This window comes from Scardinius erythrophthalmus, assembly GCF_964197995.2.
Source record: "Scardinius erythrophthalmus genome assembly, chromosome: 22".
Taxonomy (NCBI): Eukaryota; Metazoa; Chordata; class Actinopteri; order Cypriniformes; family Leuciscidae; genus Scardinius; species Scardinius erythrophthalmus.
The window spans coordinates 30095930-30118790 of record NC_138242.1 but is presented as its reverse complement, the minus strand read 5'-3'; the positions used below and the strand labels follow the sequence as shown (position 1 = coordinate 30118790).

At 37.0% G+C, this 22861-nt stretch overlaps 1 protein-coding gene, 1 long non-coding RNA gene and 1 gene segment (V, D, J or C); 2 read left to right on the top strand and 1 right to left on the bottom strand.

Annotated features, from left to right (window-relative positions):
- The window catches only part of LOC308682903 (Ig kappa chain V region 4135-like), a 1009768-nt gene that overhangs the window by 688226 nt on the left and 298681 nt on the right, over positions 1-22861 (top strand).
- Positions 10666-20083, bottom strand: eps8l1b (EPS8 signaling adaptor L1b). 2 transcript variants are annotated; one of them, XM_081352479.1, is made up of 15 exons: positions 19984-20083; positions 19163-19263; positions 19006-19064; positions 18318-18447; positions 17825-17913; positions 16734-16808; positions 16433-16581; positions 16211-16349; positions 15382-15440; positions 14798-14906; positions 14060-14185; positions 13862-13982; positions 12976-13138; positions 12200-12332; positions 10666-11000 (listed from the first exon to the last, which is right to left on the bottom strand). In XM_081352479.1, exons 2-15 carry the CDS (start codon positions 19245-19247, stop codon positions 10914-10916), a joined length of 1524 nt encoding a protein of 507 aa, XP_081208605.1. In that variant the 5' UTR covers positions 19248-19263; positions 19984-20083; the 3' UTR covers positions 10666-10913. The 2 variants fall into 2 exon arrangements, with proteins under 2 accessions (XP_081208605.1, XP_081208606.1); XM_081352480.1 differs by having other exon boundaries at positions 14810-14906.
- LOC308682641 lies at positions 12576-14395 on the top strand. The gene is made up of 3 exons (XR_014029175.1): positions 12576-12818; positions 12933-13164; positions 13884-14395. It is a non-coding gene; the product is annotated as an uncharacterized lncRNA (long non-coding RNA).

The following is a 22861-nucleotide window of genomic DNA, read 5'->3' as shown; positions in this document are numbered from 1 at the left end:
AAAAGCACATGTGTGAGAGAAATAAAGCTACATCTACACTGGCGGAATCCTTTCAGAGTCAGTTAGTAAGAACTCTGCAAGAAGATGAAGAAAACAAACAGAACCATTGCAAAATGCTCTTTAATTGAGATCAGCTCGTGTCATTATTGCTCACTGCATTTCTATGGGTTGTTCTGATGACTTCTAAATCAATCTATAACAGATCTTAGACATTATTCGCTCAGGTTGGGTTCAAACTAAATAACTTGATCATGTGTAAAGGTGCATTGGGGACACATCGTGACTCGAGTCGCTTCTGGCACACGCACACACAGAACGAGCCGCTTAATAACACACAGGTTCAAATGTATATAAACACGAGCAGGTTTCTGTTGGGCTGTATACATTACACTGACATGTCTTAATATTTATACACGAGTGCGTACGGGGAGTTTGGAGAATTTAGGTGCTATTACTGTGTTTTCTCAGGTGTTTTCGCTGTTGATCTTAGAGAATGACTCTGCTTAGACTGGCGGAGCGCTCCGTACAACACAAACACACACACCGCTCTGGCTTTACACCAGCCGAGAGGAAACTCATCTGACACTTCCTGTGTGTTTCAGCAACCAGCTGATGATTAATTAATGACTTAAAATAGCTTGTTAAGAATCTGTAAGCTTCATAAGAATGCTAAACTCCTCAAAGGATCGGTGAAGCTTTTTATATTCAGCACTGAATCATACGATCAAAAACCCTTTTCGGCTGTACATCATTGTTGAATTGCTTGGAAGATAATTTTTTTTCTTCTTTTTTTCATTAGATGTTGCTCAAATTAGTGTTTTGGCTTTAAAACATCAGAACATAGGTTCATTTATTCGTGGAACTTTTGTGGATTTTTCTTTTAAAATATATATTTTTTTACTTGTTTCCCAGTAAATATATCTAAAAATCCTGAAAAAAAGATGAAACTCTGCAGAAGATATTAACACCTGGTTTCAGAGAATGTATCTTTTTTAATATAATTGCATTTGGTCTTAAAATCACTTGTTTTTAACATCTAACATCACTTGTTTTTGGCTCGTTTATATAAATCGATAATCGAGAGTCAATTATATATATATTTTTTATGGATTTTTATTTAAACTGAAATAAACTAGAAAATACTCATTAAGAATATTTTTTATATAATGTAATATTTTATAAAATTAATTCATTGTATTGTTTTGTTTATTTTTACAGGATTTTGGTTGGTATTGTGTCTTGCATTACTAACGGAAAACAAGATGCATGTTGAGTGTTGTGACAACTGCAAGTTTAAGGTCAGATGTAAGCTCATGTCTAACGCATGAATTGAATAGCGTTATGAGCACGTCAAATAGAGCCGGTGCGTTTGTGTTCATATGTAGCGCATGTTTCAGGCCCGAGGTCGCTCTGATGCGCTCGTTTCATTTGCACAGAACCAAAGCCTAAAACCTAATGCCACGACACTGTTCTTTCTCTACGCTGCGTCCACTGCTATTTCCTTGAGGAAATGCAAATCTACTTGGAGCCTTTCTTTTGAAGAGTGTACAGTATATGTGTGCCAAGTTCAGGATCTGGGCTGCACACACAAAGGTTGCGGTTTCACATCCAAGTATACAGGGGCGACCCAGGACCTGGAGAGTAACATAGATTACAATCGCTCTCTGTCACCATTGTACCCTTCAGCAAGACATTTAACTCCAGGCCGCTCCAGAGGGACAGAACCTGCAATTAGCGTACTGTAGGTCATTTAAGATACAAAGCGCCTGCTAAAAGCCAAGCATTTAAGGTGAAATAGCCCCTCAAAGTGCTGTAACATCATCTCAGTAAGTTCATTAGTCTGAGTTTGCTGGAGTTGAATGAGAACACAAAGGTCTGTAGCATGAAGACGACGGCAGCAAATTTCCACTCATGTATTTTTAGGGTTTTTCTCTTAACAGGCTTCTCTCTTCTTTAACCTCTGTCATTACACACCGACAGTTTTTGGGGTTGTGATACAAGAACTTCCACACATACCAACCCAATCTCTCTCTCTCTCTCTCTCTCTCTCTCACTCTCTCTCTCTCTCTCTCTCTCTCTCTCTCTCTCTCTCTCTCTCTCTCTCTCTCTCTCTCTCTCTCTCTCTCTCTCTCTCTCTCTCTCTCTCTCTCTCTCTCTCAAGTTACCGGGTTTAAATTGGAAACTTCATCCTTTATTTCAACACGAATCAATTAAACCACGTCTTGAGGATTACCAAAGCACACACACACTAACGCTGAGGTACTACAATTAGAAATTTAGTCTCTCTCCATCCCGAGTTCGCGTATCTCATTAGCTGGTGAAGAGAGACAGCATGCGGCTCTAATCACCTCAACACTATTAGTGAAAGAGACGCGAGGACCCTTGAAACCATGTCTCGCATGTGTAGCTATTTTACTCACCGTTTTCATGTTTTGTTCTGGCTTTAGATCAAACAAAAGTAGGCAAGGAGCTAAAATCTGAGTTTTATAAAGAAGTTGAATTACAGAAACAAAGATTTACATTACATAAGGGGCCAGTTGCATAAACTGCTAGTACTAGTCTTACAAGTTAGTCATCATATTTTTTTATGTCCATTAGTCAGTTAGGCTACATAAAAAGAAGATTGGTCTAATTTGAAACCAAAAAGTATAAGACTGACTAATCTCTAGTAGTTGGTCATACTAGTACCAAAGACACAGTCGTAACATAATGGCTATTTTTAGTCTATGCAACTGGCCCCATGTCAAACTTAAGGATTTGAGGACACATTTTCTTGTATCCCAGTTTAAAGGGGTGGTGTAATGCCCTTTTCACAAGATGTAAATTAAGTCTTTGATGTCCCGTATGTGAAGTTTTAGCTCAGAATACCCCACAGATATTTTTATATATCATGTTAAAGTTGTCACTTTTTGAGGGTGAGCAAAAACGCACTGTTTTGTGTCTGTTCCTTTAAATGCAAATGAGCTGCTGCTCCCGACACAGGGGGCGGAGCTTCAACAGCTCATGTCTTTTTACCTCACACAGACATGCACTGAAATTTCAAAAACTTTTAGGGCCCTATTTTAACGATCTGAAACGCAAGTGTCAAAGCGCAAAGCGCAAGTAACTTTGTGGGCGGGTCTTGGCGCTGTTGCTATTTTCCCGGCGGGATAAATGACTCTTGCGCCAGGCGCAAATCTAAAATGGGTTGGTCTGAAGTAGCTTCATTATTCATGGGTGTGGTTTTGGCGTAACGTGAAATAAACCAATCAGAGCATCATCTCACATTCCCTTTAAGAGCAGGCGCGCTTTTTCTAAAGCGGATTCCTATTGTAACGGCGGATTTGCCAGACGCACACCAGGAGCGGTTCACAGCCGAGGAGAGCAACGCTCTCGTCAGGGACGTTGGGGATGGAGAAACACACCCAAATTAACTTCGGTTAAACAGGCGTATGATAATTTGGGTAAATGTGTAAGCTAGATGTATGCTTTTATAATAAATTGTCTATCTATCTATCTATCTATCTATCTATCTATCTATCTATCTATCTATCTATCTATCTATCTATCTATCTATCTATCTATCTATCTATCTATCTATCTATCTATCTATCTATCTATCTATCTATCTATCGAAATAATGTATGATTTGCAAAAAATGAAAACTGCTGCTTCTGTGTAGATGAGAGAATCAAAGTGTATGCGCGTTGTGCACACGCTACATTGATTATGGCCAAGTATGCGCCCTTAAAATAGCATATGAATGACATGCGCAACGCGCCACTGACTTTAAACTATTTTTTCCTGGTTAGTGGCGCAATTGTTTTCTAAACCTGCAAAATAGCATGAAGGAACGTTTGCGCCGGAACACGCCTCCTTTCTTGCGCTGAACAGCCCAGGGAGCGCAAGTTCATTCCCTAGTTTAGCGACGTGCGTCTGTGGAGGGAAAAGCGCGCTTTGCAAGGGTGCAAAATAGGAATGATACATGCGTCACTGTACAAAGTCAATTGCGCTGGGTGCAAGATAGGGCCCTTAGCCTTTTATGTTCAAACCAGAGTCAGACGATGATGGAGAGACTCTAGAAGAAGTGACAACATTTCTGAATGGGTAATTGATGAATTTATGTAGCTTATGTGTAGTTATCTTCTAGTCATTGATTAGCATATTCTGTCTTGATAATCTATAAATCGTGTTCAGGGGCGGGGTTTATGTAAATTCTAGGGTTGGTGATGTCATTAACCCGGGAGGAATGTGGTGTAGTCTCTACCAGCCGTTTGTTGTAGTCCTTAAAAAGCGATTTCTGTAAAAGAAAATATCTCCCTTTGCTTTGAACTTTGAGCGTCGTAACTTTGCAGATGTTGTTTATGCGCAACATTACACACTGACTAAAGTTAGAAAAGTCAAATCATTATTTTGAGCTGAAACTTCACACACACACTCTGGGGATATCAATTTTACATCTTGTGAAAAGGGCATTACACCATCCCTTTAACATAAAATTGGGCTTTAACATATAGCCCAACTCTTCCAAAAAAGCTATACAAAAATCAATTCAGGACTAAATTTTAACAAATTTATTGCTTATAGGCTTCCATTGCAAGTGCTTTATTTTTTCTTTGTTTTTACAAACTCAGGGATCGAGTCAACATTATCTAGAGCTTAAGTTCTATTTAACCTGGAATATTTCTTATAAATACCAGCTTCGGTACATGGGTCACACTGGTAAAAGAGAGAGTCTTGCGGTGAGCGATTAAACAGCTCACAGGTGCTTCAAATTAAAGCGAGTTTTTTTTTACGGTGTGTGTGTTTCTCCGAGATGCGCTGTGTGTTGTGTGTTGCTTTGAAGTGCTGTGCTATGTTAGAGGTTTGCTTGCGTGTTCTGCCTGCCTCAGTTTCCCCCACAGCGTCTGGGATTTGACTTGGCAATTCCAGAACCTTCCATTTCTTCTTTTTTCAATTTGCTCGGCACGTTTGAAGGAATTTGTTTCAAACAGACTTGTATCACATCTCAGCTGGTGTTCGGCCCAAATGCACGCAAAACACTCTTTGGACAGTTCGGAGGAAGATTCTACGCTCCGATAAGACCAAATTTGGTTCTCGATGTTTAGCACGATGTTTGGCATAAGCCGACCGCAGGAAAACCTTCTATACAGTCAGACCTGGTGGTGGTAACATTCTTTACTGTGGCAAGCACTGGAAAACTCATAAAGACAGCAGGAAAAAAGATTGAAGCTGTAACATGCCGTCCATGGGACTGAGATGATCTTTCAGCATGACAATGACCCACAACATGCCATAAAACTTGCGTGAGAGTCGCTCAAAACCAAAGGATTAATGTCCCAGTGCTGAGTTCAGTCCAACTGAGCATCTGTAGAAGAACTTAAGTTTCCTTCCAACCTGATGGAGAGTTTTTCATTCTGCCAAGAAGAATGAACTAAACACCGAGACAAACCCGAGGAGACTCACAACTCTGAGTGCAGTCTGAAATTCAGTTCGAGATACAGAGATACAGTTTGATTATGAGTTTGAGATTTACTCTGTTTTTACGTATTTTCGTGTTGTGGACTGTGTGCTCATTAACTGCCCAACAACCACCCAGAACACCCTAGCAATCACCTAGAACACCCTGGCAACTGCATAGCAACACCCTAGCAACCACCTAGGATACCTTAATAATCTGTCTATCTATCTGTCCGTCTGTCTCTATCTATCTATCTATCTATCTATCTATCTATCTATCTATCTATCTATCTATCTATCTATCTATCTATCTATCTATCTATCTATCTATCTATCTATCTATCTATCTATCTGAATAAAACAGGATGGTCGATGAGAAAACGGGATGTTGACAAGCATCCATATGAAGGTGACTGATGACGTCAGATATAAAAAGGAAAGTTGTTTCAGGGGTTTATTAAGTATATTTTGAAGAATTGTTATTATTATTATTATTAAATCATTATGTTTTCTCTTTAGAATAACATGCACTGATGGAATTGTTCACAGTAACCTTATGAAAATGTATTAAGAAGTAGATTTTGACGATGCTTTGGATTATTTTTCTCTGCGCCCACACCTGACCAGTGTGCTTTCAGTAGTAATTATTTAAAGTTGCATTCTCATGTCTTCACAAAGCAAAGTCCATCCGTGCGTTCAGAGTCTTCTGGGGATGCAAAGCCGCGTCTCCATGGCGCCCAGGGGGCGGAGCTTCCACGGTGCTATGGGAAAACAATCTGGACAATCTGAAGGACAGACAGAAGAACTGCAACAAAAGGCTTTAAGAGCGGCAGACAGCTCGTTCAAACCCCGAGCGCGTATGTGTGAGGCATTGTCTACATACACACCATCCATCAAGCGGTCAGGTGGCTCTCTCCCTCTCTCATCATTCTCTACAGCGCTCTTTCTACAGCATGAAATCAATTTTTAGCTCCTCATTTCCTTTGCCAAGAAAAGAGGCAAGTCTGCCAGACACACACACACACACACACACACACACACACACACACACACACACACACACACACACACACACACACACATTCCTCATGTATTCCCATTGGGCTTGTTAGGTGGAGTCTGAGTTTAAGTCTTGCCTAATTTAAAATAAGAAGCATTTTAGTTCACTGATTATGATCCTAAAACTTTTCAAACACACACACACCATGATCAAAGATGCACACACACATACACACACTGTCTTCATTGTCCAGACCACCCAGTGTGTGTGTGTGTGTGTGTGTGTGTGTGTGTGTGAGTGAGAGAGAGAGGAGTTACTTATCTATAGTTAGGGGATCAAACTATATATCTGTCTCCAAAAGTTAACTAAGCTTTTTTAGGGAAGATCCAGGGACATCCTTAATTTGAAAAATGTATAATTCAATAAAATATATATATTTTTTAAATAATATTTTACCTTTTTATGTATTTAATATTTTATGCATATTTTTAAATAAAAGTGAAAAAGTTTTCTATTAGGACTTGAGCTAGTTTCTAGTAATAATAACCCATTTATATATAAAAACACTGAATTTACGGCATGTCCTCATTTACGCAGATAAGTAAACGTGTGTAAAGGGTTTTGCTTCACTTTCAAAGTGATAATTCTCATATGGAATACTATTGCAGTTTATACTTTTGCAGTTAAAGTATGTTTGTTATATTATTTATTGATTATGATGGTTTTTATTTATTTATATATTGTTTTATTTTATATATAAAAAAGTTAAATATTTTCTTTTAAGGTTTTGGTTATTCTATTGAAATAATCATTTGCTATCTATAAAAAAACATTTGCATTAACAAAGCGCATTCACTTTAATATGTCTATTCTAAAGAGCTAGCGCCATGTTTTCCTTTACATTCACTATAGTAATTCTAATATACAAGCAGTTTTCCAATGAACTCTTGGTGATGTTTTGGTGGAAAATGTTGAGGTGAAGACAGTGTATTTCCAGTAAAATGTTCCCGATATTCCATTGGAATGTTTCTGATGTTCCAGTGGAATGTTTGTGATGTTCTGCTAGAATTAACATTTCTGGAGCGTGTCAGATGGCTGTCCAAAATCCAGTGCGTTATCCCGTTAGTATTTTTCTCATTATTCCGCCCTCGCTTTTCTCTGTGTCGGAGGAAAACAGATGGAGAGGCTGAAAAGAGAAGATGTTGTGACGGAATTTTCATCATCTTCTCTGTGACTGGTGTCGGAGTGAGCGGTCGGATCCAAAGAGGCTTTGTGTTGTTATCACGGCTTGCTGAGTGACGCGCGCGCACACACACACACACGGCGCGGGCTGCAGGTGCAGGATCCTGGAATGTGTTTGAAATGATGTTCACCTGCAGGGGCCGTGAGAACCTGAGGGACTCAACAGAAACACGAACTCCTCAGAGATCAAAGGTCAGAGGTCATCTTCTTGCTCTCATGTGAAACATCCAGTCTGGATATTGACACACACACATACTAGAGTATTTCTCATCAACCAATACAAACCTTGAACAGGTGCAGTGAGCATCTCCCAGTCAGGATATGAGGGAGGGAGGCGGGGGGGGGGGGACTTTAGTTTGTGAAGAGAAACTATAAGCGTAGGCCTGGAAATCTGGATGTCGCTCTACTCAAGAACATATGAAGCAAACGCTTCTACACAAACTCCATTTCATGCATCGTGTTCTGAAATGTGTCAGAATGCAATTCAACAACAATGCTGCATTCTTCACTTTATTTTACAGTATGTAGCCTACACTTGCGTGTATTTACTTTACACTGTACTTGAAAGCACTTGGTAACCACATGGTTATAAGGTTAGGTTTAGGGTTAGTACCTAGTTATTACCCAGTTATTATAATGACTACATAGTATGTACATGGGGAACAGAACTGTAAAATAAAGTGCTACCCCAATACAAATGAGGCAAAACAAGATAGAAACTTGCACATTAGAAATGAGCAGAACTTGTTTAACAAATTAAATACTTTCAATACAAAATGCAAATAAATAAAAATGTTAAAATCAACAAAATCTCAAATACTTACATACATATACATATATCCATGCATCAATTAATTGAAGAATCAAAATGTAAAAATAAATTTAAAAATAAAGTAAAAATTAAATAAAAAAAATAAGTAAACATGTTCAAAGAAGTGTTTTTAGATTCTAATGATTTTAATTCGATAAATTAGACTCATCGTTTGTGATGTTTTTTAATGAATGTGCCCTCATAATCTTTAATCAAAATAAGTTCCTCTCCCTCCTGCAGCTTCTCTTCTGATGACGCGAGGGCGGGACAACCTGTCACTCACATGAGATCCACCAATAGCAAACCACGACCATACAATCAATTTCTGATGGACAAAATAGAGTCCTGTCCTACATTTTTTCTTGTTCGAGAAGCCATTTCACTCAGATATACATCATAATAGAGAAGAAAGAACTATCACAACTTATGGTTTTGGTTAACATTTTGAATCTTGCTGGGCATGTGAAACTGTCTACATGTTTGCACTCAGGTTAAATACCTATATGAGTTCTGAATCATGCTGTAAACTCATTTTTTTCATAAAGCAACAAAACGAAAATGTGAAACCCAAGTTAAGGTTAGGATGGTTAGATTTAGATGCATGATGGTTAGATGCAGGTAGATGTTGTAACGACACCCTAAAGTGATTGGATGAAGCAAGCTTTTCTAAACTGAATCAATTAAACTAATTGCTTTGCAAATTGTTTCCCTCTTTCGAAGCGTTTGAAACACCACAGGCTGGCGACACCTGCTGGTCAAGCGAATATCAGACCAAACATCTATATTACAAAACTATAGCAAATGTTTCCATGAAAGTGCAATTAATATTAAATGTCATCTATCTACAAATAAATAAATACCATTAATAATGGGGGTTCTGTAAAATGTATGTTATTTAATTAATGTATAGTGCTTGTTTTGTGTTTTAGACTGGGCTTGGTCTATATGAGTCTCCTTTTGTTTTATGCAAGTATTAAACTTCATGGCCTCATCAGATTTTTTAAAAAATGTTTTAAAATGTTTTTATTTATTTTTTTTTTTTTTTTTATGTTTCAAAATCAAAGTTCGAATCAGTATGACGTAATGAAGCATCTTTTGTTGTACAAGCTCCAAAAAATAAAAAAAATAAAAATACAAGCTCTGAACCACTGATTCGAAACAAAAGATTCGCAATATTTCGAGGCTTCGAAAGCGCTCATCATCAGTTCAGTAAGCCATTGATGACCGAATGCTAACGGACCGCTCTCTCTAGGTACATCCACATCACAGTCTCGTGTCGTGTTTCGGGCCTAGAACATCAAACTCATGTTTGCACAGGTTCAGTGTTGGTGAAATCATAATGTGGGTTTAATTAGCTAATGAATCTCGCGCATAAACTCTGCAGCTGTCTTAATCAAACATACAAACTCACATTCCTCTCCTCACCTGACACGACACCCGAGCAGCTGCTGACACACACACAGAGAGAGAGAGAGAGAGAGAGAGAGAGAGAGAGAGAGAGAGAGAGAGAGAGAGAGAGAGAGAGAGAGAATATAAAATATTTGTGTGTGTTCAATGTGGGAAAGATTGTATCCTTATAAAAGAGTAAGTTGGGATTCTATTATACTTTTTAGTGGTTACAACAGCAGATAGGCTACTAGTTCATGTGAACTTATTTGGTTGAAGATTGCATTTAGATTAGAGATTTATAATTATTCCACTCGAGTATTTTCGTTCTTAAAGTTATTGCAACTAAACAGATGAATGTAAATTTGTAGTATAGCTGACTAAGCAATGGCGCAATACTTGCATTTGCTTTGGCAAAGATTTTTGGTTGAAGTTCCAGAACAACAAAAGTAACACCAAAACTTTGAATTATTTCTAAATGTGCCCATATAAACTAGTTAGATTCGTAAGTATTAATTTCACAATTAGTGGTATTTGCTTAGTTAAGCATCACTATTACTGCTCTTGTTTAAGTGCATGTTAAGATTGATGGACCTTTAGTACATTGATTACTGTTTTATTACGTTTCTGTTAGTGGATTTTAGTTCTGGTAACCCAAAGGGTGCAGGCTGAAGTCCTAAAAGCGTTGATCCATATATCCGCTGTATCACTGTGGACAATACGAAAGTTAGTCTTACATAGACTGGTGTCTGCCGCCCTCTTGAGGAGAAAGAGGATTTGATAGTTTGTGCATTAAATGTATTTATTGAGAATATATTATTAACCCATATTACACTGACAATTTAAATGTTAGACATCATTGTGGAGATTTACAATTCTCATTTCATGCTGTAAAGTTAAACGGGAAAATAAAACAAGCCACAAAGCAGGTTACAATAACGTAAATGATCTTGTGCAAGTAGGCTCATACGTATACATCATACAGACAGAGAGTGTGCATTTGAACACTAGTCTATGTGCGCATTCAATAGATCTTCATAAAGTTCCACTCTCCAGTTTCAAATCCACCTTCATCTTCTGCTTCTCCATCACCGTCTCCAGTTCTGTGGCTCTGTGAGCGTCCTGAGAGAGACACACAGTGTGTTTAATGCTTCTTAATTAGGTTGATTATTGCATATTAAGTTAGGATATTTATCTGGGTCCTCATGCATGCTGAATGAAAACTTTACCACTAGACTAACACATCTGTTAGGAACCATGAACCATGTTTAAGCAAGTGGTTAATGCATTTTTTTTTTCTTTTGTTCAAGTCTTTGCCTAGTGATCCAATACTTCACACTGTGCAGTACATACTGACAACTATTTTTTTTTTAAATGATCTTGACTGCAATATACAGAAGATTAAAGAAATATTAATACTGTATGCTGTGGGATTTCTGCAAAAGGAGTGGCACCAAACAGATTTTCAAAAAATGCATTGAATAAATATCAATTTACGTATTGGTAGGCCTATATAGTGCCAATGTTTTCACTTTGAATTTAAAAGCTTTAATTCAGTACCAATTATTTTCATTGTAATAGACCAAAATGATGCTGTACATCAGGAGTGAGTGGATTTTGTTGAGACCTATTTTTTACAGTCTATGGTTGAGACCTACGGCAGACCTTTTAGAACATTTGAATTTAAATTTAGAATGTTGTTATTTAAAAGCATTCTAAATTAAAGCAATAAGCCCCGCAAAGCCGTGATTTACAGTGAATTTAGAACAGTTAACAGAACATGTTTATATTTAAAATAAACATGTTTATTTTATGAATTAAATGAATATTAGAAAGAATATTTTGATGGAGTAGCCGTTTTATAAAAACTCCGCTCCGTGCCTAACAACGCCCCTTAGCTGTTCTAAATTCACTGTAAAACACGGCTTTTATAAAACGGTTACTCCATAAAAATATTCATTCTAAAATGTATTTCATTCATAAAATAAACACCAGCAACAAAAATATAATGTAATTACACATGTATTCCTCCGCCAAGCAATGTAGTTCCAAAGAGGTTGCCAAGCAACACATGCAGCAACAAATAATCACAAACGGCAGTAGCACAGTAATACTAATGTGAATGCGGTCACAGGTGTTTGTTTTGAGTAATTTACAACGGCTTCGAACGCGGCTCAACCAATCAGAATCAAGGACCGGAACTATCCGTTTTATAATTAGAAGAAGAGTTTGAATTATTCCGTAACCGTTATATGTAGCTTCATATAAAACAACAGAAGCGTATGATACCTAGATGAAGTAAAAGCGTGTGTTTGGTGTACCTCTATCTGGGCTCTCTGTACGGTCAGCTGACTGTAGACTCTAGCGCCCTCCTCAGGAATAACAGCACGCAGCTCTTCTTTATTCAGAGAGAACAGCTGAGCTCCATTCAGAACCCGCAGACACTGCACAGTCCTGCGCACACACACACACCAACAACAGCCCTTCAATGACTAAACTCTGCTGTATATCTGGACAATTATATAGAACACCTCAAAACAGAGACTACAAGCTGCTCTGATGACATAAACATGGATTAAACTAGTAAAGTAAACGCTTTCATGCAGAGTTTAGCTTCAACCTTGATCAAACTCACCTGATTGTAGCTATCTAATAATCCTGAAAACCTTGATTATCTTGTTCAGGTGTGTTTGATCAGGGTTGGAGCTAAACTCTACAGGAAAGTAGACATTTAGGTGCACAGTTGAGAACCCCTGAACTAGAATAAAGGAGATTGATCTCTTACCAAAATCCCAAATATAGACAAATGCATTAATACTTATAAGTCTATAGAATGTGACAAATCAGGGATGAGCTTCACTATTTTGTTGCTCTATAGACAGTCAATCACATTTTACCAGTCAGGACGTTGCACAAATATCAATTTCGGACAAATATAGGGTTTGTTGTTCACACAAATAATCAAATACTAATGCAACATAAATGCATAGGCAAAATACTATAGTTTTAATATAAAATCCTACTAAATGAACGTGGGGTCTGTTTTTTTTCCAGGTGTTAGAGGCTGATTGTTATTGTTGACTGATTCCTGACTCACGGTTCACTGAAGCCTTTCTTCTGCAGCCAGTTTTCCACCTCTGCCGGCGGGGAGCTGTAGTCCAGCGGCGCAGACGTGTCCGTCGAACGATGAATCGTCAGTCGAGGAGACAGATTCTTCCCGCTGGTCAAGCGTTGCAGTAGCTCATCATTCACCTGCATCGCTGATCAATATGAGCACGAGAACACCGTGAGCATCATATACTGTTAGAGTAATTATTAATATTTAGAATTATATTTTGGAATTAATGTTTCTTAGCACCGTTATTATTATTAACTCAAACCATAAAAAACATTGTATTACGTGAAATAAATCAAATAAAATAATCAGCTATTTGCCAAGGTAACATTTCTTATTTTTAAGTTGAAGTACTAAATTAACTCAAACTAAAACTTAATTATAGCTATATAGAGATTTTAAATAAATAAATAAATAAATAAATAAATGACAAGAACATACAACAAACTTACTAAAACTTTAAAATATGAAAATAAATTCAAAATATTAACAGAAACTATAATACTATATCAGTATTGCTAAAATAACAGATTTAATACTCTCATTTTAAATTTAGTTTAAGTTTTAGTAATTGTATGTGTTATTGTAATATTTATTTAAAAAAATCTATTTAGCTTTCATTTATTTTTATTTCAGTTTTAGTAATTTTAGTACTTAATATTTCTGTTTTTAATTTTTTTTTTAAATTTAAAACCTTTAACTTAATTTAATCTGTCTATTTAATTTTATTTCAGCTGTTCTTTCGATTTAGTTAATAATAACAACACTGGTTTGAGAAGCAGGAGACTTTCTCAATGCTGTTTAGAAGAAACTGGAGATATTAAAGAGATCTGATGTGAGAAGGTCTCCTGTTATAGTGTGTTCATACCTTTCTCTGTGTCCTCCGGCAGTGATCCATGAATCATGCTGCGAGGCCGAGGGGGTCTGGGGTCAGAGGTCATGGCGGACGGGCTGGGAAGGGCGTTGGATATCGGTGGAGCCGCAGGAGGCTGAAACAGAGACGTGAATGTCAGAACGAGGAGAAGAAGAAGAGAGACGTGTCGAAGTGGCCGATGTGAGTTTGTACCTTTGGGGTTTTTTGCAGCATAGGGTTGTCGATGTGTGTGACCGGCTCCAGGATGTTAAACGGCACGAATCCCACTTCATTAAACTTATTACGACACTTCCACCATCGCTTGGATGACTCAATCACCTGTATGACAGAGAGAAACAGGGAAATAAGGGATTATTTGTATTATTATAATACTTAGATGTGTTGTATGTATGTATATGTATGTACAATGGGGATTTATGCTTGAAATACAAAGTCATGCATTAAATGAAATAAATATATATTTATAATAAAATATAAATAATAAATGTACATGAATAAATGTATAAAAATCCCAGATAAAGTCTCCATAAATAAATAAAAAATATATCAAATATATTATTATTATTAATATATTAAATTATACTCGAGGATGTCTTTATTTGGCAAGTCATGCATGAAATATATATATATATATATATATGAATAAATTATATATATATATATATGTGTGTATGTATATACACACATATCTATCTATCATATATATATATATGAGAGGATGTCTTTATTTGGCAAGTCATACATGAAATAAATGTATATTTAGAATAAAATAAATAAACGTACTGTATATATAAAATAAAAATCTCCAGATGTCTCAAATAATAATAAAAAAACTATATAAAAAAAAAGCAATATGTTTTCTTTAGGATAGGGATTGGGTTAGTATGTACTATATAGTGTTAGAATTGTCTTTATATCAAAACAACAGACATCACTGATGACCTCTAGCGTCTCTCCTTGAAGCACAGACAGCTCACTGTTGTTCCGCGCAACAAAATCATAACTGCACCGATACAAGCGCTCTTGCACACCGTCATCACTGAGGGAGAGAGACAGAGATGTTTACACTAAATGTACATTAAAACTGTACGAAATACATGCAGTTACAAAATAAGCATCACGTTTGATTGCTGAGATAAAAAAGGACAGAAACTCTGAGTCATTAAGAGCAGAGACAATAGACAATGACTGAATGAAGGTTTGTTTCACACTGAAGCCATTGTACTTCATTTACACTGAAGTGAAACTCCTGAGAGTCGACGCCACAAGTGAACTTTTGTTTGTTAGTCTTTTGTTATTTGTGTGAACAAACCCTGGCCTATATTGATCCTCACATTGGTCCAAAATTGATCTTTGTCTAATGTGATTGACTGTCTACAGAGCTACGGTTTCTGATGAAGGTGAAGCTGATCCCTGATTGGTCACATTCTATACACTAATGATATAAGTATTAATAATGTATATGTCTGTGTGTTTGTTTGTTGGATGATTCTTCAGATGTGAATCAAACTTACAGTTCTTCTGTAGTCTGAACAGGAGCAGTGTGACGGTCCGAATCGTGAGTCGGGGTCAGCTGGGTGTGACAGACACAATTCAACATGTAAGCAAAATAACATAAACTCACAATAATGGACAAGGAAATCACATTTATTGGTTTTTATGTGTTTGTTTTTCTTCATGGTTAATTATGTTTTTAAATTCTCCCTCACCATCTGACTGTTTGGTTAGCATAAATGAATTATAAATAAATAAAACGGCTCAGAAAAAGTCATTTTAATTTAAAGAGACTGTAATCAAAGAAGCCTATCCTGCATGTATATTACACATCAAAAGTTTGGGGTTAATATGATTTTTTTATAAAGAATTTAAATATTTTATTCAGGAAGGATGCATTAAATAAAACTGATCAAAAGTGACAGTAAAGACACATATAATGTTACAAAAGATTTCTTAATTTAAATAAATGCTGTTCTCTTGAACTTCCTATCAAAGAATCCTGAAAAAATAGATTTATCACGGTTTCCACAAAAATATTAGCCGGTTTTCAACACTCATAATAATCAAATCATCATATCAGAATGATTTCTGAAGGATCATGTGACACTGAAGACTGGAGTAATGATGCTGAAAATTCAGCTTTGATCACAGGAATAAAATACATTTTAAAATATATTACGATAGAAAACAGTTATTTTAAATTTTAATAATATTTCACATTTTTGATCAGATAAATGCAGCCTTGGAGAGACTTCTTTCAAAAACGTTTAAAAAAATCGAACCGACCCCAAACTCTTGTACGTCATTGGACACAATAATACATATCGGACGTGAATAAAACATTACCTCTAGTTTTGAGAGCTCTGCGTCCTGTTTGTGTTCTGACTCCACAGGATCGACCCAGCCTGCGGCGTCTGACCCCGGAGGCTTCCAGCCGTCCTGAAACACGAGTGTGTACGGCGCCACGGGACTCCGCAGAGCAGACCTACATGAAGTCAACCACACATCAGCATTTGCACATATTAAAGGGACAGATCTCCAATTTTTGTTAAATTCTGCATCATGTACTTTTGGTGTGTCCAGTTAGGCCCTAAAGAGACCCATAATGCATTCTCTTGTGCCGTCAGGTTGTTCTGTAGCAGAGCCACGGCTCCTTGCGTCATCGCTGGGCTGGACACGGACGCAGCAAAACCAGGACCTCCTGTTGCCCTCACAATCTACAAAGGTGAATTACTCCATTTAAGTGCACTTTACTTTCCGCACAATAGCGTACAAGCCCTTTTGATGAAACACTTGAAACAATGCAGTGCAACAAAGGCCTTAAAAGCTCTGCCGTTTGCTCAAGACACAGTCAGCTTTCGTTACTCACCATGTCGAGCGGTTTGAAGACGTGATGCACGAGCTCCTCGGACGTCGGATTGGTGATGACGGATTTTAACCGTGCCTGTAAAACAAACAGTGTGCTTATTGAAACCTGACAGAGAGATATGCTACCGCATGACCTGGTTATGAGTATCCGGCAGTTTCTCAACAACTGAGCTCTTCAAATAGCAATCAATAACTGTATAAAATAATGTTGTTAATTAATACATTAATCATTTTAATAATGTAAATATTAAATATAAAATAAAAATAATAACTATAGTTTATATGTGTGTGAGAGAGAGAGAGAGAGAGAGAGAGAGAGAATTTTATAAATACATAAAATTATATATATATATATATATATAGAGAGAGAGAGAGAGAGAATTTTACATATACATAAAATTATATATATATACTCTCTCTCTCTCTATATATATATATAATTTTATGTATATTTAAAATTCTCTCTCTCTCTATATATATACTGTATATAGGCTGTGTATATATATATATATATATATATACTCTCTCTATCTCTCTCTCTCTATATATAAAATTCTCTCTCTCTCTATATATATATAGGCTGTGTATATATATATATATATATATATATATATATACTCTCTCTCTCTCTCTCTCTCTCTCTCTCTCTCTATATATATATATATATAATTTTATGTATATATAAAATTCTCTCTCTCTCTCTCTCTCTCTATATATATATATATATATATATATTTATTTTTTAATTTCAATGCTTTTTTAGATAAGAAATCAATAATAATAAGAAATCATATTTGTAATACATATTTAAAAAATAATAATAATAATTTTAGAGGGAAATAATTTTCTGGGAAACAATTAAACATGCTTAATATAATCTTTTTTAATATATTAAATGATAAATTATTATTACTATTATTATGAATAATGAAATAATAAATATTAAATAAATAAATAATTCATGAAATCATCATTTAAAATCATTCAAATATATAATAAAAATGAATTCTTATATAATTAATTAATTAATTTACACGGCAAAAGATGTTCTGAACTTATTATTTTATATTGACATAAAAATTCATGACTCACCAACAGGCTGAAGATGTATTTGAATTTCTGAAAAGCGTCAGCGAACTCTTTCTCAGAAGGCGGTTTGGCTTTAGCCGAGAGAAGATCCTCTACAAAACAGAAACGCACAACAAACTCTCTAAAACACGGATCATGTGCGCTACAACAAAATAAAAGGAAACGTTTTATTTCAACAAAATAAAAGGAAACGTGTAAGAGAAGATTTCCAAGTACATTATGTTCCTGGAACAAATGCATATTTGTTTAAGATGATGCAGGTATATTGTTCTGATTGAGAATATGAAGAGTGAATCCTGCTGACGGTCCTTAACACAACGCTTTCCCATCAGGAACTGATAACAAGCCCACATCTACTGATAAGAGCGCACTACAGTAGGCCATTTACAGATGGTTCAATTCACTTGTGTTTTGGGGATCACTTTAAGAAATTCACATTATTTTTAGCTTTCTTTTGATAAGCACTCAGGTTTAATTTCTCCTTATAAACTCATACCATCTGCACTTTTCTTCTGACTTTTCTTCTTCTTTTTGCTTCTCTGGTCGAGGATAATCTGAGCCTCTGCTGACTGCTGCAGCTTTCCGATGAACAGTTCGATGTCATCAAAACAATGATTAAGCACATCCTAGAAATAGAGAGAGAGGCGGTTAATAAAAAAAGACATGCAGAGTTTTTTAATTTGGTGGTTCTTGATGATCTTTGTAACTGTTGTTAATGTAAACAGTGATATCAGGGTGACGTTGTTGTTCATGCTAATGGTCAAACTGAAGGTCGACTAGAGCGTTCGAGGACAACGGTCTTCTAAACTAACTGAGCAATACATGCTAATTCAGTCATACTTTGGGGACAAATGCATTATGGTTTCCAGAAAAATATTAAGCAGCACATTGATAATAATAATAATAATAATAATAGTTTCTTGAGCAGCAAATCAGCATATCAGAATGATTTCTGAAAGATCATGTGACACTGAAGACAAAAAACTGTTGGTTTAACTTAAAAAAGTAAGTTGCCAGGTTGCCTTAATTTTGAGTTCATTGAAATTAAAAATTTGAGTTAATACAAAGAAGGAGATTTATTTTTGATCAAATAAATGCAGCTTTGATGAGCCTAAGAGACTTCTCTGAAGTTGCGTGTGTGTATGTGTATGTGTGTGTGTGTGTATTTGTTTATATGTACTCACCACTTCCATCTGAGCCTTCAGGAATGACTTATCAGCTTGACCGTTTTCTAGTCCGTTAGCTAGAAATGAGAGTGTGTTAATCTGAGTCTGTTCATAATAAAAAGTATAGATAGTATTGATTCTCAGTTCACACACACACACACACACACACACACACCTCTGATGCCCGGGTAGGGTGGAGGGGGATTGGGTGGGTTTGGGGCTTGTGTGTACGGAGGGCTCGGAATTCCCTGAATATCCATACGGGACTGAGAGAACCTGAAACAAACACATTCACATGACAACACACCCTTTATCCAGAAGGACAGTGCGTGTTGTAGTCTAGCGGAAAAAGTACAGTATTTCAGTCGCTATTGATGAGTGTCACGTGCTTCAATCGAAATGTGGTTTAATTGCCAACACACAATGATAATGAGTCACCAACAATACGCCCATAAACACACCCATCGCAAAAAGCTTTTTATCTTCAAAATAAGACATTATCTTTTAAATAAAGACTTAATTAAACACCATTTTGAATTAAGTTAATTTACTAAGCTATGAAAATGAGTTAGTCAAATGTATTTAAAAAACTACAAAGCAGAGTAGAGTGCTGTACATTAAATGATGACGTACAATAGTCTTCAATTGTTTTTATATGAGGATAATTATATTGATTACACAGTATCCCAAACCCTAAAAGAAAACCTTTAGCATTTTTAAAAATAAAAGACATCCACAAAATGTCAGATTTTTTTTAAATCAGATTTCGCTCACTTATAGTGATAATTCTGTGCACAAAGTCTAGGTTAACCAACACACACTCATTCATAAATAATACAGGAAAATATGTTTGGCATTCAGTTTGACATTGAGATGCCTTGAGGTTAGTTCAACATGTCTCTCGCTGTGAAACGCACACACACACACACACAGATTCGATCTCATTCTCTGAAACTGATAAGCGCATGTAGAGCAGATAAAGATAACACACTGTACCTGACTGCAGTCCTGTTAGTAAGTGTTAAGTCCTAAAGCAGCCGAGGTCGAATGAATCTTTATTTCCCTTGGAAACCCAGTCTCTCCGCCTCTCTCCCTGTACTCTCAGTCACACCTTCGTAAGCTATTTAGAAACTGGTTAAACCGGTTTATCTGCCCGATAACAGGTTCTCGTCCCTCTCTCTGTCTTGGTTGCTAGCACAGTGGAAATGACAACATCACCCGACTGTAAAGATCCGTACCTGTTTGCTCTTATTGAGTAATGCGACACAACTCGTTTGATGTAATCTCTTATGTGCTCCGCCTGAAATGTGCAAACAGGTAGACAGTGATGTCATCTTAGAGGTGGAGCTCTGCTTGGAGAAACACAGCAGTATCACCTGAATCAAGGATTGGCTGCTGGATTGAAACATGTCTCACTTTGACAGACGCACAGCTGAAGAAATACACACTCGGCCTCTTCTGGGCGCAGCTCTGGCACACCAGCAGGAGAAGAGCTGGATCACGGAGAGATGGGGAATTTACGCAGTCGCAGCGGAGAAGAGACCACATGGCAAACTCCTCCAGTTCCTCATCAATGGTCAGTCATGGAGCAATCAACACATTCATCATTAGTTTTAACAAAAAAAAATCACAAATATTCAGTGATCCTTAGGCTATTGAGTGACACTCAATTTTGTCGCATTAGGTCATGTTTTGAAATCTCAGTCTTTTAATCAGCTGGTGTTTTTTTTTGTGGATTTGCAAGAACATTTTACATTTATGCATTTGGCAGATACTTTTACCCAAAGAGACTTGCATCGCATTCCATTCATATTATCTGTTGCATATGATAAATGCATGCACAACTGAAGCCCTAAAGACTTTTGGACCATGCTTGTTTCTTTCTTTTGCGTTCTTTGCCATCAGTCGCTCTGTTCCGTGTTGCATTCTTACCTGGTTGTGTCTGTCTCTCAGGATGACTTTGTTGGTCTGGACCTCTAGCATCACCTCGGCACTGGACAGCCGATAATAATCAACAAGAAGTGCAATCTGTGAAAGAGCCTCTTCAACAGTATCCACGCCCTCATCTCCCAGAGAAAAACTCACCAGCCGCTGGGTTCAAAATAGAGGAAGAACAAAAAATTAGCATCACTGATATCAGGCTGTAAAAAAGATCAACATAAAACATGGCAACGCACACACAGTTATCAGCAGCACGCATGAATCACCTCTTTAACTGCCTTTTCTACAACTTTCCTAGTTGTTTAATCGCTTTAATTATTGATAATTCGCTTTAACTGATAATTGCCCTTTCTGGAACTCTCAGCATTTCATTATGCACATAAATAACACATTCAAGTCAATATGAAACTGTAATATGATGCATTTCTGACCAAAACTGGATATTCAATGGGAAAATGTTGAAATGAAGTGAAAGTGGCTGTGATTGAATTTTTGCACAAAAAGAGTCAATTCTGATTTCATACTGATTTTAAAGCTGCTTGTTGACGTTCAAAGTATTGTCAAACAAAACGGAGGCTAGCTCGACCCTCCCTCCTCCTCACCCCGTCCCCTCCCTCTCCCTTCCGTGCTTCCTGAAACAGTCATGAACCATTTAGAAAAAACAAACTGGATAAAGCCACCTGAATGTGGGATTGGAAGCCCTTCTGCCGGCGGAGTTCTCGCCACCTTTTGAACACTTTTCCGATGTAAATTTGGGACTTCGCGTTCCTTCTTCTTTTCCCTATTCTTTGTTATTTGTTCTTCGGAACGTTGTCTCTTTGGTCGTGTGTCGGCCATATCAAAATTCTCAAGAATATAACATTTTAACGTTAGTCATTGTTAGAACATCTCTCCTCTAGCTAACTTCCCTCTTCATTTCTCTCTCCTCCACTCCCCACACCGCCGTTCATGTGCACGTGCACTAACCCCCCACCCCCACCCCCAAATCATTCTTGTTGGTTATTGGCGGGAACACTGTTTGTTATGTTTCGTGGTCCAGGCTGGGCCAGTTTGTTTTTCTTGCTGTTTGTGGAGCCTGGGCTGTCTACAGAGACCGCGTTTTTTACAGTGTGTTCAGGGGACAGGCAGCTAGCGGATAGTGAGGAGATATTTGCTGAATGTGACAAAAAATGTTTTGGCCTAAAAAACGTGTGACATCGCTTATAGCACCTTTAAATACCTACTATACACACCCTGTTTCCTTTACACATTAAGCATTTACTGTCTGTACACCCATATGAAAGAATCCACTTCAAATGCATATAAAAACAACCTCTCGAATTATAGGTGTGACTCAAGACTCCTCTTTATCAAGAACAACCATAGAAAAAGTCTTGCATTGACTTGTTCATTCCTATTAGGTAGTGCATATTTGTATTGGTTTATCTCGCATGTGTTTAGCCAGCATGATAACCCACTGATCTGTTCACCTTGTTTCATTAATGTCATATCAATCTGGATAAGAGCAACTGCTAAATGAAATAGTGGTAAGAGGGTTTAAGTTACTATTGCTGTTGCTCACACTTTAAAATAGTGATTTAAACACAAACCAATAATGTTAAGTATTTGAATAGTTCCTCAAATTATTGGACTGTCGATTTTTGCATGAAGGACTCACACCAGACAGGACGAAACCACCCTAACCTCTATAGGAAACACTACTCAACCCTTGATGACACTCACAGTAAGCAGGTATTGCTCCCCCATCAAGACCAGCAACCGTCACACACCTGTGGAGACTCAAACAGATCACAGATGAAGCGTGCATATGTGACGCTGGTGTTCAAATGCATGTGACTGATGACGTTTCAGTAATAGCTTCAGAATGTGTCATCTTTACACCTTCCCTGTCTTTCTCCTGTTCTACCTGTCTGTGAGCACTGACCTTCACTTT

Excerpts from the sequence above, each read along its gene's own strand:
- eps8l1b (XM_081352479.1), bottom strand. The coding sequence starts at position 19,247 with ATGGATATTCAGGGAATTCCGAGCCCTCCGTACACACAAGCCCCAAAC. Across the intron at positions 16,582-16,733 it reads TCTTCAAACCGCTCGACATG|ATTGTGAGGGCAACAGGAGG; the intron begins GTGAGTAACGAA and ends TCACCTTTGTAG. Across the intron at positions 13,983-14,059 it reads TGCTGCAAAAAACCCCAAAG|CCTCCTGCGGCTCCACCGAT; the intron begins GTACAAACTCAC and ends TCTCTGTTTCAG.